The 12,243-nt window shown below is 60.8% G+C and overlaps 1 protein-coding gene across 29 annotated transcripts in view; it reads left to right on the top strand.

Annotated features, from left to right (window-relative positions):
- Positions 1-12,243, top strand: part of NCOR2 (nuclear receptor corepressor 2) — a 185,489-nt gene that overhangs the window by 157,098 nt on the left and 16,148 nt on the right. For all 29 annotated transcript variants that reach the window (XM_088801070.1, XM_074321476.2, XM_074321465.2 and 26 more), the window contains 10 exons: positions 896-1,057; positions 2,063-2,202; positions 2,862-2,964; positions 3,179-3,280; positions 3,570-3,673; positions 6,380-6,530; positions 9,099-9,239; positions 9,637-9,723; positions 10,353-10,651; positions 11,807-12,161. In XM_088801070.1, coding sequence (XP_088657196.1) covers positions 896-1,057; positions 2,063-2,202; positions 2,862-2,964; positions 3,179-3,280; positions 3,570-3,673; positions 6,380-6,530; positions 9,099-9,239; positions 9,637-9,723; positions 10,353-10,651; positions 11,807-12,161 — 1,644 coding nt within the window. The remainder of the gene's footprint in view (positions 1-895; positions 1,058-2,062; positions 2,203-2,861; positions 2,965-3,178; positions 3,281-3,569; positions 3,674-6,379; positions 6,531-9,098; positions 9,240-9,636; positions 9,724-10,352; positions 10,652-11,806; positions 12,162-12,243) is intronic.

Raw genomic sequence — 12,243 nt, 5'->3', positions numbered from 1 at the left:
CCCTTAGATTCACGTCACCCGCCAGAGGCCCTGGGGAAGCGTCACCCTCCCGTTGTGTACGTGCTGCTGCGTGGGCCAGGAGGTTAAGGGGTCAGCTCCTGGCGTACCCAGATATTTGCTGGTGCCTTTGAAAAGTCCACAGATGTGCCTGCTTCAGTTTCCCCCTCTGTGCAACCTGGTGAGTCTCTTCCCTGTGAGCTCACAAGGACGCTGGTTGAGCGCACGTGGATGAAACACTCAGCACGGTGACTTGGGCAGGCAGGACGTGCTCAGACCATGGCCGGTGTGTGTTGTTATGCATGCCGGGTGTCTGGACTCCCAGCCACCCCCACCCCAGCACGTACACGCAGCTGTCTCTGACCACCTTCATCATTTGTAGAGGTCAGCAAGCTTTTTCTGAAGGGCCAGATAGTAAATATTTTAGGCTTTGCGGGCCAGACGATCTCTGTTGCAACCTCTGCACAGCCGGAGACAATAAGTAAATGTGTGGACGTGACCGGGCTTCAGCACAAGGGGGTGTAAAAATCAGGCAGCAGGGCCTGGGCCGCCATTGGCTGCCCCCTCGCCCCCCCGCCCCCCCCCGGCTTAGAGGTGTGTCCAGGGCTTGGGTGTGCTGGACGAGTGCCTGTGGGTTCCCAGCACTGGAATTCAGAAGCTCTCTGAGATCTTGGGGGCTGCCAATAATCCCCAGCCCACCCCCGAGATATACTCCCCGCCCGCACACTTGAGGGGCTTCCCTCCTAGACCCCCAGTTACTGTTGGCCGGGACCCTACCCCTGCCCAGGGCCAGTGCTGCCGGCACGGAGAGGACCACGTCTGAGCAGGGGCGGCCTTGGCTGTGGGCTGCTGAGGGCTGGCCAGGCACAGCTGACCGTCCCCTCTGTCCCCTCGGCAGAGAAGCCCGTGTTCTTCCCGGCCTTCACAGCTGAGGGCCAGAAGCTGCCCGCGGAGCCCCCGTGCTGGACGTCGGGCCTGCCCTTCCCCCTGCCCCCCCGCGAGGTGATCAAGGCCTCCCCGCACGCCCCTGACCCCTCGGCCTTCTCCTACGCCCCGCCTGGTGAGTAGCGCGCCCAGTCTTGGGCTTCCCAGCCGCCATGTGGAGTCAGCCCGGGCAGTCATTGGGCGCCAACTGTTTGCAGTGGCGCGAGCTGCATGCAGAAGGATCTGTGTCTGACGGGACAGCAGGAGGGGTGGTCTGGTCGGGGAAGGCACAGGACGGGGGATCTCTTGAGATACGAGAAATCTGCTGGATTGGGATTGAAACAACTGCCGATGGGGAGCCAGCTATAGGCGGTGCTTGAGCTGTGATGGGCAGCTCTGTCTCCCACCAGTGACTCAGAGCTTGAGAATGGGCAGTTGGAGAGGAAACCTGGGGTGGGGGAGGGAAAGGCTGCTTTGGTTTACAGATAAGGTCAGGCTGGGTTAGAGGTCCTTTGTGGGCTATCCAGTCCTGCTGGGTCCCACCAGCAGGAGAAGTGGCACAGCCAGAGGCTGCTAAGCAGAACTGATCCTGAAGGAGGAGTGGGCCGTACGAGCCAGGAGCAAAGGAAAGACATGGCAGGCAGAGGGGACTGCATGTGCAAAGGTCCAGAGGCAGGAAAGAGCAGGTGACACTTGAGAAACTGAATCAGGCTGCCATGCTGGAAGCCTGGTGCCCAGTGAGGCTGGGGAGACCACCAACAGCAGGTTGGGTGAGCCTGAAAGCTGTGTCGGAGGTTAAGAGGTTTAGCCTGAGGGGAAGGGAGCCCCAGAAGGTTCACAGCACAAGGAGGATGTGAACCATAGACTCACAAAGCTCCTTCTGGTTCTGAGGGGAGTGGACTATTAGAGGGTAAAGTGAAACAGGGAGCCCAGGTAAGGGGTCTGGGCAGAGAATGTGTGGATCCCAAGTCTTCCCTGGGGTGGCGGTGTCTGAGCCAAGGACGCAGATGGCTCATTAGGACAAAGTCAGAGGAGCAGCGGAGGGGTGCGTGTGGACAGGGCAGAGGCGGGCAGAGGCCCTGGGGTCTGAAGGAGCATGACCACCTTGGGGGCCCGTGATGGAAAGGCATGTGCTCTGCAGGTCACCCGCTGTCCCTGGGCCTCCACGACAGCGCCCGGCCCGTCCTGCCACGCGCTCCCACCATCTCCAACCCTCCGCCCCTCATCTCCTCCACCAAGCACCCCAGCGTCCTCGAGAGGCAGATGGGTGCCATCTCCCAGGTGAGGCGGGCAGGGCAGCCCCCAGAAGCTACAGTGCGGCCTGGTGCCAGAGAACAGCCCCTTCCTCTTTCGGGGTTTTGGTCTTTCCACCTGTTCAGTGGGGGTATTGGGACCAGTGAAGTCTGGCTGGAGGCCGGGGTCATCTCTGTTCGCGATGGTGCTGGGTCCTGCGCTGGCTGGAGCCTGCCCCTGGCACTCAGGCCCTTGGGAGGTCATTCATGGGGCAGTCAAGAGCGTGGGCTCTGCAGCCAAGTGACGCAGCCTCTCTGTGTGTGTCTCCCATCTGTGAAATGGGAGAGTAAAGGAATGAGCTAGACACACAGCAGCCAACATGTGCTGCGCCTCGGTCCGTGGCGTCGGCCCCGTCAACGCACCCCCGTACCCCGCCCCCCGTGCAGCATGGGGTGGGGTGAGGCGTCGGCTCAGCCCCCGACTGCCAGCCCCATTTCCTTTAAACTGCACTGGGTCACAATGGCCATGTCGCAGGTGAGGGGACCGAGGCCCCGCAGGGGCAGTTGCTTGTCCACGGTCGTACAGTAGGGCAGCAAGGCCAGGACTTGAGCTCTTGTAAAAGGGGGTGTCGGTGCTCTGGCTGGGCTGGGACATGTGGTGGAGGGCGTGTGGGGGCTACTGTGACCCCATGACCTCTGCCCCCACAGGGACTGTCAGTGCAGCTCCACGTCCCATACTCTGAGCATGCCAAGGCCCCTGTGGGCCCCATCACCATGGGGTTGCCCCTCGCCATGGACCCCAAGAAGCTGGGTAAGGATCCGGGGCCTTCTCACCTGGATGGTCTAGGCTTGGTTCCAGTGTGTTGGGGGGTTGAGGGAGGACAGCTTGGCCCATGGGACTCTGGCCTGGATTTGGGGGGTGGCCTCTAGTCCTGGGCCCCAGCCCCTGAGTGGGACAGGGTGGGGCCATCCCTGTGAGTCCCTGTCCCGGTGACACGTGGCTCACTGTTCTCACCTGTCCCCAGCGCCCTTCGGAGTGAAGCAGGAGCAGCTGTCCCCACGGGGCCAGGCTGGGCCACCAGAAAGCCTGGGGGTGCCAACGGCCCAGGAGACGTCCGTGCTGAGAGGTGAGGCCATGGCGAGTGGTCGCGAGGCCTGGGGTCTGCCCTGCACTGTCTGTCCGGTCCTTGGAGGTCGAGGCAGGAAGCGAACTCTTGATCCAAAACCTGCTGAGAAGCGCCAGTCCCGCAAGGCCCAGAAGCAGTCACTTGCCTCGCCGTTCAGGGCCAGGGGACCCTGCATTAGGATGCCGAGGGGCCCTTGCTGGTCACCAGGAGGACAGTCGGGGTGGCTCTTGAGCCTAGGGCTCGTGGAGGGGCCACACACACCCCTCAGCCCCCGTGTCTCGTCTTCCAGGGACGTCCCTGGGCTCGGTCCCAGGAGGAAGCATCGGCAAGGGGGTCCCCAGCACGCGGGTACCTGCCGAGAGCCCCGTCACCTACCGTGGCTCCATCACCCACGTAAGTGCCTGGGGCGCCGTGGGAGGGGCCTGGTGGGGCCAGTGGGCAGCACCTCCAGGCATGGCCTTGACCGCGGACAGAGCAGTGGGCCAGCCCCTCTGTCCCCACTTCGTCGCTACACGGCACCTGCCTTAGTGGGTGGGGTGACGTCCTAGCAATAGCAGCCCATTCTGTGGTCATTCACCTTGTCTACTTGGTGCTGAGCAAAACACAGAACGCGCTGCCTCCAAGGAGCCGGCCTTGTAGCGGAAGGAAGCCGAGCCAAATACCAGACCGGTAAACACTGAGCAGGTGATTTCAGAGGACCTGAAGCTTCACATTGTACTTGAGAATGGCTGGGGCTGCCAAGGCCACAGGGATAGGCGAGTGGGGGAGACCTGTCGTGTGTGAGGCCTGCAGACTCTCCGGGAGCCACATTCTGGTCCCAGGGAACACGTGTGCAAAGGCAGAGAGGTGGCAGGGCCCCTGGCACGTGCAAGGAGCAGCACGGGGGCGATGGAGCCTGGGGCAGGAGGCATTGGGTCAGTGAGTGTGTGGGGGCTAGTGAGGGAGTTTGCACATGCCCCCCCCCCCCCACACACACACACAAGCCCGGCTGAGTCCTGGGGGTCAGAGGAAGGCTTGTCTGCTTTTGAGCTGAGCCTGCCCCACACCGTGGCTCCCCGTGTGCTCTCATAACCTCCCTGTTTGTGACTTTAGTCTCAGATGACAAAGAGATTTCCTCCTTTGTTAACCTGGACCTCGGGTGTTCACAGCCTCAGGCTGGTCAGGCGTCCAGCCACACTCAGCTGCAGAAGGAAGTGTCGGGATTGGCTAGTGACATCTGCCCAGTTAAGGGTTTGCAGAGGGGCCCTTCCGAGCCCCTCCTGGCTCAGGGGTTCATTTCTCTACCTGAGCTCAGTGCTCAGGGTTCCCAATTCGTCCAGGACCTGTCTGACCCTCCTCCCCTCTAGCCAGTGAAGCATAAAGGGCAGCTCCCCACCACCTTGGGGGCCTTAGCACCACCTGGGCTTGCTTTCCCCCCCCCTCCCCCCAGAAAGACAGGTGCTGTTGGTACAGAGTCCGTGCTGTTAACTCGTCTCACAGATGAAAAGACTGAAGCTGAGATCACACCTAAGATCCTGCAGCCAGTAGCTGGTGGACCCAGGGTTTGTGCCCAGCTTGTCTGGCTGTAGAACACCGTGGCAGGGAACAGGGGCCCTGAACACGTGTGTGCACGCAGACACGCTTGCATATTATACAAGGGCTTGCACACTCACACAGACGCACACACCTGCACACATGGTGGGACTTCAGGCTCCAGGGTGGCCTGCAGTGAGGGGCCCCTGACCCGACTGGCCTCAGAGCACACTACAGAGGAGGCCTCCCTGCTCCACTTTTCTCTGAACCCGAAGGTTTCGAAATCACAAGCTTTCGAAGGCAGCTTTGCTAGGTGCAAAGAGCAAGTACCTGGGGCAAAAGTCAGGCTGCTGGCACCGAGTCCCAGTTCGGCCACACACGCACTCAGGTGGGGGACTGCCCTCCCTGACTCAGTTTCCCTTTGGGTTAAAGTGTTCCTCAGGGTCATTCTCATGGACTCGTTTAGGATTAAAGGTTGACGTCTGAAGTTCCTGGATATCCATCTGCCCCAGGTTTCCAGGTGACCAGACACAGCCATCTCGGGGACACACCTCTTCAGTTGTTTTCGACAGAGGGTGGCAGCTGCCAGAATGTGTAACGGTCAGACTGTCCGACAGCCTCGCTACCAGCTGGTGATGAAATCCATGCATGGACCACACACACAGACGCACATACACGTGCACGCACACACACGTGCACACAGTTGCTGGTTCATCCAGCTGGTGCTGGCAGGCAGGGGCCGTAGTGTCCCACCGAGGAGGCCCAGATCGCTTCCCTCTAGGTGCTTCCTGCCGTCTTGGGAGTAAGTTTACTGGGCCAACACCAAGAGGCTGCAGGCTGCAGACAGACATCGTCCATGTATTGTACGAAACGCCGCCCGCCTTACAGGGTTTCTGTCCTCTGCTCGTGGCACAGAGAAGAGGGGCTGTAAAGTAGTGTAGCTTGGAAACATCAAATGCCTTCAGTTCCACCCGAACCCCTTTGTATTGTACTATTTATTAAGCTACTAATGAGCCCAGTATCAGCCCGGTTCTCAGATCAGCCAAGACACAGGTCACGGCTGAGCTCTCAGCTGCCTGTGGAGGGGCCTCCTGAGAGGGTGTTGCTGGCTCCCTTGCCATGGGAGGCGGCTGCCCGCCCCTGGGCTGTCACCCAAACTCATGCCCATTTATTCCACACTTGTTTGAGCACAGATATTTGTAAGTGCTACAGGGAGATTCCAGTTTGCTTTGAGGAGGCTGAGGAGACTTGTGTGCATTCAGGGTATCTTGTTTTTCCCCCTCGCAGATCAGGGGTGGCCAGTTGCTGCCCTTACCCCACGTTTCTCAGCAGAGAAGTTCCTACAGGGAGGCTTGAAGTTCACTGGTCCAGGCCTTGGCACATAGTAGGGCCCCATGTCTTTGAACGGGCTCTTGGAATCACAAGGAAGAAAGACATCTTGATTTTTGGACAGCATGTCTGTGCTGGGTGCCTTTCAGAATCACAGGTGCAGGCCTCCAGATTGAGGCTCAGAGACGAAAGTGAGTTGACAGCAGTCACACAGCAGTTTGTTGGTAAAGCTGTTTGTCACCCCCTGCACACCCCCAGGGCACTCCGGCCGACGTCCTGTACAAGGGTACCATCACCAGGCTCATTGGCGAGGACAGCCCGAGTCGCCTGGACCGCAGCCGGGAGGACGGCCTGCCCAAGGGCCACGTCATCTACGAGGGCAAGAAGGGACACGTCCTGTCCTATGAGGGTGAGTTCTGCCATTAGCAGGTGCGAGGAGCTGGCAGGGTGGGCGGGGGCTCACTCCCCTTCCCCCCATTCACAGGGTCTTTGCTGCCCCGGAAAGATGAGGGCAGAGGCCTGATGGGACCCGGGAAGAAAGCTGGTCATCAGTCGGTCACTTGGTATTTACTGGAAGCTAACCACATGCCGGGGGCTGGGGGCACAGCATCTGAAGTCCCCCCCAGAGAGCTCTCAGGATGCCCACGTGGGCTGCAGACAGGATGTCACCTTGTTAGTTCTGAGTCATGGAAACACTCTGTCCAGCGGGGCTTGTCGACCCAACCCCAGGCTTCAGTGTTTCTGGAGCTGGTCAAGACAAAAGGGTCCAGAAAAGCGTGGCTGGGGCTGATGGGCAGCCAGATGTCTGCAGAGAACAAATCTAGGGGAGCGTGTGCCCCTCCGTCAGCCTTGAGTGGTTGGAGCTGGGGGAAGGGTTTGTTCCGTTACAGGTGAGGAAACTAGGTGACAGTGACATCCAGGGCTCCATCGGTGTCGCCACCCTTCTGGCCCCTTGAGAAAACGAGGCCCAGGGTCGGGGGAGGAGGGTGGCTGGCTCATTGAGGTGGCTTCACAGGGAGGTGGGGCTGTGGCAGCGGAAGCACTTTCAGACAGGTGGGGAGCTCCCTACGCCTACAGGTAGGCGAGCTGGCAGCAGGGCAGCGTTGGCCGCAGCCACCTCCCTCCTCTGCCCAGTTCTTTACAATTTACGATCCAAACTTGTAGCCAGCCTGGCCAGACGCAGACTGGGGAGACCGAGGCCCGGAAGGCGAAGCCCAGACCTCCAGCCCAGCACTTCGGGCAAACGCTGTGCTGTCTAATTGGTATCACGTGGGTGGCCACACAGGGGTGAAGACTGGAGTGACCCTCCAGCCTGCCTGGCACCCCAGGCCCCCTGCTTCAGTGCCCCTCCCTCATCTCCCTTTTTGATTCTGGGTCACACAACCGAGGAGCCCTGCACGGAAGGAGTTAAGGGAGTAAAGAGCTGGGCCGTGAATTTCCTGGCAGCCTTGGGCACCCAGGGGTGTGGAGATAAAAGCTGCTAATGGGCGCCCCTCTCAGAGGCTGGCAGCTGAGCGGCCCTAAATTGCTTCTCCTCTGGCGGGCGCCTTTTCCTCTCCTTCCGTCTCCACCCCTCCCCCCCCACTCTGGTCCTGGGAAGTGGAGGCGGCACCGTGTGGCTGGGGCACATACCTCTCTGCTGCCAAGTGACATTGGGGACGGTGTCAGCGGCGTCTTCAGTGTCACTGGTACCCGGCTGGGTGCCCTGGCGGTCGATGCACAGGGCTCTGGGAAGGGCTGACGAGGGCCTGGTCCAGGTTTGTGGGCAGAGAGCCCTGGGAGGAATGTCCACTCAGGCCCCAGACCAGTTCCTGAGCCTCTGTGGTTAAGTTTGTCATCTGCAAAATGGGTTAAAATCAGGACTTTTATTTCTCATGCATCCTGGGGCCAAGTGGTTAATGAGGCAGCAGGCTGGCTGCCGGGAGGAGGGAGTGAGGAGGACTGATGACCTGGAGAGCTAAGCTGTGTCCCCAGGGGCACCTGCCTCTGGTCACCAGGAGCTGATTGTCGCCCTGTTCGAATGTGAGCCCACCAGCCACAATTCTAGTCACTCCATTTCCATCTGAAACCTCCCAGTGGTTAAATATCTGCAATTAATTCTAAACAAAAACTGGAGTAGCAATACAGCCTGTCTGGCGGTTCCCAAGCTCTGGTGTAGGCGATGCTCCAAGGATCCCATGAGGGGGCAAGGACCGGAGCCCACCAGCTCCCAGGGCCCCCCCCCCCCCCCCGTCAGGGCTCCTCTTCCTGCTCAGACCCTCGGCCCGTCCATCCGGGGCAGGGAGCTGAGCCTCGTCCCCGGCCGCTCTGGGCTCATGCTGGCTTGGCCAGGCCGCCTGTGCCGTGGGCACGCCTCCCTTCCTGCTCTCCTGCCGTGGACCCATTGTAGTGTACACGTGTGCACGTGAACACAGGCACACAGGTCTGCGCACATGGCCTCACTTTGTTCAGCCAGGCACGTGGGCACGCACACACACGCATGCACACTTAGAGGCCCACATTGACACATGAGTGGTTGTACATGCCCTGTGTGTTCACACTGCTGCTCGTGTGTGTGTGTGTGTGTGTACGTACTCGTGTTCTTGTCACATGTGGGCACCTGTGTGTGGACGTGTCTGCACAGACTCACGTCTGTGTGTGGTCAAAGGCACACACCTACTTACTGACAGAACAGCCTGGCGGGTCGGGCCTCAACATACGGGACGCTTGCCTGCCTCTCCCTGTAAGGGCTGAGGGACTGGTTGGTTGGTGGGCCCCTGTCCTCAGACCCGGGCTGGATCGCAGGCCCTGGATTCCCCCGGGAGGGCTCACCTGGGCCGGCTCTCACCCAGGTGATCAGCGGGGCCTCGTCGTGTAGCCTGCGTGGTGTGAGCCTGTCGCTCCCGCCCCTTGTCCCAGCCAGTGTGCTGGTCCTCGGCCCCGAGCACACGATTGCCCCGTGGCCAGCCCCTCACCCCAAGCCTCGTCTGGTTTCCAGGTGGCATGTCTGTGTCCCAGTGCTCCAAGGAGGATGGCAGGAGCAGCTCAGGGCCTCCACACGAGACGGCCGCCCCCAAGCGCACCTACGACATGATGGAGGGCCGGGTCAGCAGGGCCATCGCCTCAGCCAGCATCGAAGGTGGGCTTCCTGCCCAGCTGCCTGCTCCAGTGCACACAAGTGCAAGGGGGCCGGGGACCTGCCCCGGGGGCTCCCCACGTACTGGGTTATATCGGGCGAAGAGAGAATTTGTCTTAGTGCCCCCTGGAGAGAGGTGGTGGGATGGTCAGCCCTACTTTACAGATAGGAGAACTGAGGCTGGGTTTTCCTGAGGCTCTATCTGGGGGCAGTGCAGGGCCCAGAGGACGGGACATTTGCTTGCTGGGTCCTGTGCCACCACCACCATCATCATGGGGACTGCTGTGATTGGCTGAAGGGACTCACTGCTGGGAGGGCTAGCTGTAGACCCTGGGGCCTGTCACTGCCCAGGACTGGCTCAGGGACCCATGTAATGACGCTATCACCCGCTCCCTCCCAGGTCTCATGGGCCGTGCCATCCCACCTGAGCGACACAGCCCCCACCATCTCAAAGAGCCGCATCACATCCGCGGCTCCATCACTCAAGGTACCCCCCCGCCCTCTGGTGCCCTCATGGCAGCTACAAGTCCTGGGTGGGGAGGGGCGGGGAGAGTACCTGAGTGCCGTGGGAACGCAGATCGGAGGACAGGCACCCGGAAAGGCGTGCAGCACGCCTGTGTCCCAGGTGAAATGGGGAGCGAGGGCATTTCTTGTTTGAAAAGAAAAAGGGAAAGGAAAACTCCACCCATTCCCTCTATTTTGTAGACGTCACTTATTGAGCACCTGCTGTGTGCTTGGCACTAACTCAAGTGCTGCTTTTATCTTCCGGGACAGTTTTGGAGAAGATGCAGCTCAGAGGGTAAAGAGGTCAGATAACTCGCTCAGGTCTCTTGGTTGGCCACTGGCAAGCCAGCCGCTGTGAGCCCCGATTTATGCTTTTGATCTGTCTTATCTCACTGAATGTTCAGTACTGAGTGAGGGGTTTCAGTTACTGTCCCCATTTTCTCTGTGAAGACGCTGGGGCTCCCAGGGTTCAAGTCATGTGCTCAAGGTCACACGGCTGCTGAGGCTTTGAACTCAGGGGCGTGGCTGCAGAGCCCACCCATGTGGAGGCCCGCCAGCTGGATGGGCAAGGTGGGGTGCAGGTGTGAGGTCAGCGCCCTGTCCTCTTCGCAGGGATCCCACGGTCCTACTTGGATGCCCAGGAAGACTATCTGCGTCGGGAGGCCAAGCTCCTGAAACGTGAAGGCTCGCCACCCCCACCCCCTCCACCCCCGCGGGATCTGGCCGAGGCCTACAAGGCCCGGCCCCTGGAGGCCCTGGGCCCCCTGAAGCTGAAGCCGGCCCATGAGGGCCTGGTGGCGACGGTGAAGGAGGCCGGCCGCTCCATCCACGAGATCCCACGCGAGGAGCTGCGGCGCACGCCCGAGCTGCCCCTCGCCCCGCGGCCACTCAAGGAGGGCTCCATCACGCAGGTACGGCGCGGGCCAGCCAGGCGGGGCAGGGGAGGGGGCCATGGGGCACCGCCCTGGCCTCTGCAAATGGGGAAACTGAGGCCCAGCAGCCCCCAAGCTAAACGTGTTAATAAACGGCTGCCATGGATTGGGTCCTTAGTGGGCCAGGCTCTGCCTGAACGCGTGGCATCGTGACTTGTTTAGTCCTCACGTCAACGCTCAGAGGTAGTTCTTTTACTTACTGCTGAGTAAACTGAGGTTCAGGGAGGTTCAGTGACTTGTCTGGGGCCGCAAAGCAGGCAGTTGTGAAGCTCAAAGCCAAATGTCCCCAAATCTGCACCGTCTTTGCCTCGTGGGGGAAGGTCAGCTCCGGCTGTGTGAGGAGCTGGTCCATGGGAACCCCTGAGGGCCACGGTCTCTTCACGTGGCCAGAGGCGGCGTGCTGTGACGCAGGGGGAGAGAGGAGGCAGGAGGGTGGGAAGCTCACTGAGGGCCAGGGACGGTGTGGCTCTCGGCCACTGGGCACTGTGGAGCCATTGGCAAGAGTCTATCAGGGATCCAAAAGGGAGGCCAGTCTGATTCTAGAATATTCTTTTAAAAAATATGAAAGTAATTAAAACATTCCTGAATAAATACGGAGTTGTGTTACTTGCAAAGAAAGACACTGTATCTGGGTTTCCCAAGCCTGTCCAAACAGGACGGGGTCTTCTCCCAGGTGGCCAGGCTGGGACCATGACCCCTGTTTCTTCAGCTGCCCTTCCTGGCCAGAGAACAAACATGAACCTCAGCCCTGACCTCTGAGCCTTAAGCCTCAGGGCAATGGAACCAAATTTTACTGCTGAAGCTCCTGGCTTGGCAGTGGGTGTGCCGAGGGCTCCAGACTGGCGGGAGGACAGGTTTTGCCCACCTGGGGGTGTTGAGCCTCTTTTCAGCAAACCCCACGGGCCAAACAGAGGGTCCCCCCTTGCTCCTGAAACAGGTGACCTCTTGACTCTGCCTCTTTCTGCCGTCCCCCAGGTGGCTGTGGGGGCCAGAACCAGGGTGGGCAGGGCAGTCGTAGGGACAGCACGACCCTCCGGCCCCCTGCCCTCCAGGCGTGGGATGTGGCTCCCATTTTGTAGCTGTGCACCCGAGGCTCAAAGGTACGCAGCTGGTGCTCACACGCTTCTCCCACAGGGCACCCCACTCAAGTACGACACTGGCACGTCCTCCACCGGCTCCAAGAAGCACGACGTGCGCTCCATCATCGGCAGCCCCGGCCGGACGTTCCCACCCGTGCACCCACTGGATGTGATGGCAGATGCTCGGGCGCTGGAACGCGCCTGCTACGAGGAGAGCCTGAAGAGCCGGCCGGGCGTGGTCAGCAGCTCCGGGGGCTCCATCACCCGGGGGGCCCCAGTCATCGTGCCTGAGCTAGGCAAGCCGCGGCAGAGCCCCCTGACCTACGAGGACCATGGGGCGCCCTTCACCGGCCACCTACCACGCGGCTCGCCCGTGAGCACACGGGAGCCCACACCACGCCTGCAGGAGGGTATGTGGGGCTTGGGCGTGGGGCGTGGGTGCGGGAGGGGGCAGGGCGGGGGTGGGCTCCTGTGTCAGGAAACCACCTCACC

Source organism: Rhinolophus sinicus, chromosome 9, assembly GCF_057876585.1.
Source record: "Rhinolophus sinicus isolate RSI-liver-muscle chromosome 9, RSI-T2T, whole genome shotgun sequence".
In the NCBI taxonomy this organism is placed as follows: domain Eukaryota; kingdom Metazoa; phylum Chordata; class Mammalia; order Chiroptera; family Rhinolophidae; genus Rhinolophus; species Rhinolophus sinicus.
Note: the sequence above shows the minus strand (reverse complement) of the source record. Positions and strands in the feature narration are given on the sequence as shown.